General features: G+C 38.3%; 1 protein-coding gene across 1 annotated transcript; it reads right to left on the reverse strand.

Annotated features, from left to right (window-relative positions):
• Positions 1-489: 489 nt before the first annotated feature.
• On the reverse strand, positions 490-2,852 carry LOC149258827 (uncharacterized). Its single transcript, XM_089416400.1, has 2 exons — positions 1,446-2,852; positions 490-953 (listed from the first exon to the last, which is right to left on the reverse strand). The coding sequence occupies exon 1, from the start codon at positions 2,446-2,448 to the stop codon at positions 1,483-1,485; it is 966 nt and encodes a 321-aa protein (XP_089272526.1). The 5' UTR covers positions 2,449-2,852; the 3' UTR covers positions 490-953; positions 1,446-1,482.
• Between the last annotated feature and the right edge of the window lie 1,847 nt (positions 2,853-4,699).

The following is a 4,699-nucleotide window of genomic DNA, read 5'->3' on the forward strand; positions in this document are numbered from 1 at the left end:
AGTTCTTGAACAAAACAAACAAAGCTCCTCAAAGCATTTGATAAAAATATTAACTATCAAATAATCTCCTGCAATATGGTGTGCATACAGACGTGCACACCTCAAACCAACGAAGCAAGATGACTCAAATATTCACCATAACATACAGGATGTAAAAACAATGAACTGAAGATCCTAGAAAGCTGTTCATCCAATTTGACGAGATCTCTAAGCAAACATCAGCAAAGCACTGACTGCAACTATCCATCCATGAGCCAAATCGAGCAATTTCGTCAAATTTCCTAATAATAACTTGCTAAGATTGTATTTCCAAATACATGCACATGTAACACGAATAACCTTCACTTTACAGATTGAGAATAGTAAGCAATGTCTGCGAAAAAACTGAAATTTAGGCCAACCCAATTCACAATTTGAAACGAGTAAAAGCAACAATATACAAGGATTGAAATTGGGCCCAAACCAAATAGCAGCTTGAAGCGAAAAGCATAACCAACAATATATAAGAATTGAAATTAATTCAATAGTTTGAAGTAATGAGCACACCCAGCAAAATATGACTGCGACGGAGCGCAACCGAATTCACCGTTGGAAGCATTAAGCGTACCCAACAAGATGTAAGAATAGAAACGGAGCACGACCCCACGGTTTGAAGCAAAACGCATACCCAACAATATATACAGAGTCAAATTGAGGCTGCCACAATTCACACTCTAACGCAATAGACATACCCAACAAAATGTAAGGATTGAAGCTGAGGCTGGCTAAATCCACAAGTTTATTAAAGGACTGGAATTGAGGCCGACCCAATTCACGATTAGAAGCAATAAGCAAACTCAACAATATATAAGGACTAAGGATTGAAACTAAGGACAACCGAACTTACACTTTCGAGCAAAAAGCATACCCAACAATATACAAGAATTGAAACCGAGGACGACCCATTTCATACCCTGAAGCATTAAGCATATACAAAAATATGTAAGGATTGAAATTGGACGTAACCCAATCAACAATTTTTAGGCAATAAGCATACCAAACAATATATAAGAATTCAAGTTCAGCCCAACCCAATTCATAATTCTTAGCATTAAGCACCCCAAAATATAGAAGGACTGAAATTGAACCCTATCCCTTTCACAAGTCTTCGTGGTAAACATAGCCAATAACATATTAGGATTGAAATTGAGCCCAACCCAACTCACAGTTTGAAGCAATAATTATCCCTGTACCATTATACCTGAGATGTTCACAAACAACTTTCATTTTTTGATCCACGTAAACCCACGCAAAGTGCAGTAAGAAAATTCAAAACTTTAAAGTCTTTTAATCTAATGCTTTATTAAATTAAACTTTTGACTGTAACAATAAAAGAGATTCCATGGGCCCAGTCTCACAGCACATTAAAATATATACAACCAAGCATATTCACTTAGCTCACCTACCGTTGAGCATACTTGCAATTCATCCTTCTACCATCTTTTATATCCCCCGAATCCAATGCGATGTCCCCGGATAGAGAGTCTCCAAACTGGTCTCCTCCGGGCGATGAGAATCCGAATAGGCAGCCAAATTCACATAGTCTTCACCCTTCCCCTTTTTATTCTTACCCTCATCATCCCATGGAGCCCTACAATAAACGCAAGTCACGGTCCCCTCCCTCTTACTCTTACTCCACCTCATAAAGCAATCTCTGTGCACATTATTCCCACAGACCCTACAGAAAACAACGTCCTCCTTCGCTCTATCCAAGGGTTCATAACACACTGGACAATCGCCCTCCAAGTCCCTCTGGACCTTTCTGTCTCTCTCTTCTTTCCCGGAATTCGAACCCGCAATCTCCCTGAACCGTGCGCGGACCTTCTGGCTGGCCAAAACATTTTCTTCATTCAAGCACGAAATATGCAGGAGCTCTTGTAACTCCGAAGTCAGCAGGGCCTTCTGCCACACCCGCGGGTCGTCCACGGGCAGTTTCAAGACGCGCAGCATGACGAACAGTATGTGCTTGCAGGTGTTGCCTTTCTTGAAATCTGGGCACGTGCAGGAGGGCATGCGATCGAGTCGCACGGAGTACACATTCCCTGTGGCGCCCAGGACGAAGAACTCACAGGCGGCGAGGCGGTCGGGGTTGTCGCCCACCACGGGCTTCTTGTCTATCAGGTACAGGCGGTGCTGAAACGCCCGCCCGATTCGCTCGGAGACGGCTGTGCTGGGACGGGCCACGTAACGCGCCAGACGCTTCTCGATCTTCGGCTTCTTTGGCGGTTGCGGGGATCGATCCTCGGACGCGCTCGGCTGGGATCGTTTCTTGCCTTTTGATGGTTTTGCAGTGCTGGACTGTTCTTCTTTGCTCCTTCGCTTCTTCTTTTGCTTGCTTCGAGCGTCTTCATCCTCAGAGAGCTGTAGTGCATATGCTAAAGAAGAAGAACCACCTCCAACTTTCGGCATTTTCCCTCCTGTCCTCTGCTGTTCTCAGTCACAGTATGTTATATTTCTCTGAGATATCAGAAGAATCGTATCAATTTGGCGCTAAATTCTATGTTATAGATATAGAATTGTAATACCTATCACTAGAGCTTTTATAACAGGGCATGAATATACTGGCTGAGTTGGATTTTATATCTCCGGGGAAATCCATTCCTGTTTTAATTTGTTTATATTTTAATCTTCTCGTACACTCGCATCAACGAGAATAGCAGCAGTCCTTGGATTTCCATGAACATTAACACTTAGTTAAATTGGCAAGCGATCAGAACCTCACGCCACTAGAAGTTCCAAATCCCACATTTGACACCTATGGAATTGCAACAATATTCATGAAACACATTGTTTAAATCTTAATAAAATAACTTTATAGGAAATTGATCATTTCACAAATTCCTGTAACAAAACGTAGATGTTTTATGGCTAAAAGTGGCAAATCTCACCCTGCACACGTATGGAACTGCAAAAACATCCTTCAATTTGACACGTAAGGACTTGCAACGATATCCATAAATCAGAGTATTGAATTTTAATGCAAGAACTTTGTATGATTTTATATATTCCTCTCATAGTCATGTGAACCATGTTTAATCTCTTAAAGAGGTTCTTTCCCTTATCATGGTAAAATAAAGAGAACTCTTTTTATGGTAAAATAATTTTATAGCCATACAAATTTATAATGTTTAATCTCTTAAGACCATTTTTTTTTATTATAGTAAAATAATTTTATAGTAATATAATGTTTAATGTTTGGGAGAAAAAAATTTATCACTGTAATGTTTAATTTTTTAATAGATTTTTTGTGTTAAGAGGTGTTTTCAAGTTTATTTTTTAATAGATTTTTCTGTGTAAAGAGGTGTTTTTAAGTTTATTGTGGTAGAGATGTTGTAATGTTTAATAATTGACATAATCAAAATATAAAATATAAAATTCTCTAGCACATGGTTTTTTGTTCCATGGTATTCTTAAACCATGGTTTTTTCCATGGTATTTTTAAACTATGGTTTTTCCCCATGGTATTCTTCTCTAATGTGACCAATTTAAAGGCTAATAATTAAACCAATCTATATCCATCTTAACTCTTGATCTACCAAACGCTAAGATGGATCAAATATCTTTTTACTCTTAAAAAGCATTGCACCTCAACAATCTCTTGATCTGAGTACAGCTTGAGTTATTCCAAGGCAAATATAATGGTCGTCTCACAGAGACTTACACCCCACACACTGAATGTTGAGTCTCAATCACTCATGAGGTAAATATATAGTAAGTCATTCCATATATTGGTCAAGATTTATAGAGATTGATTTGAAGTCAAACTACACAGGTTTGAAAACCCTTGCGATTTGTAGATCATAATTTTTTTTTGGGTGTGTTTCCTCAGTTTGAAATTTTCCCTACCATGAGGAAGAGATGGATTCAAAACCCCCCTAGATAATTTGCAGTATTCCCATAGCTTGAGTTTATTCGATAACCACATATTTATCTTTGTCATTTCTTGAATTTTCGGTGCAGGGATTGACAAGCTACAAGGATAGCAACACCAATCTTAATCACACATGCACAAATCCTAGTGAGTGTCAACTAATAAATTTATCAATTGCTCAAAAAAAATGTAACAAAGGTCTTCATGACGGTGCTTTGGAGATGTGATAGTGAGTGATGTATGACAGAAAAAAATGACAGTGACATTTGGGTTGCATATCTATAATGTCTAAACAGTATATAGCAAATAACCTATGAAACAATTTGACATAACATAGAAACTTGTGATAATTGTACGGTTGGTGTTATGCATAGATGAGCTAGTGTTTAGAACATAACATTGTGACCTATATTATTACTTTCTAATTTGCTATCTTGTGGCATGTTATTCGATATAGTGTTCTTGATGTATGTGACTTGAGAGTGAAATTGTGATCCATATGATTGTTGTGACGGTTGAGACAAACTTGATCTATTCACAGTGAGGCTACATTCAATGAGGCAATGTTCAATAAGGCTTGCAGTGTTGACATTGATATTGACAGTGTTGCGTGATTGACAGTGTGAATGATGGTAGCTTATGAATGATAGTGATCCTCTTGTGACATGATGACAATGATCCTTCTTGTGACATGGTGAGAGTGATTTTCTTGTGTGAATAATAGTGTGATATATGACAGTGGGCTGATAGTAGCAAAAAAAATTGTATTGTAGTAGCCCTTGATGTGCC

Source organism: Pinus tabuliformis, chromosome 6 (genome assembly GCF_031772625.1).
Source record: "Pinus tabuliformis cultivar Carrire ecotype Pingquan chromosome 6, CPIR1, whole genome shotgun sequence".
Taxonomy (NCBI): domain Eukaryota; kingdom Viridiplantae; phylum Streptophyta; class Pinopsida; order Pinales; family Pinaceae; genus Pinus; species Pinus tabuliformis.

Coding starts and splice junctions, on each gene's coding strand:
- LOC149258827 (XM_089416400.1), bottom strand. CDS start 2,448: ATGCCGAAAGTTGGAGGTGGTTCTTCTTCTTTAGCATATGCACTACAG.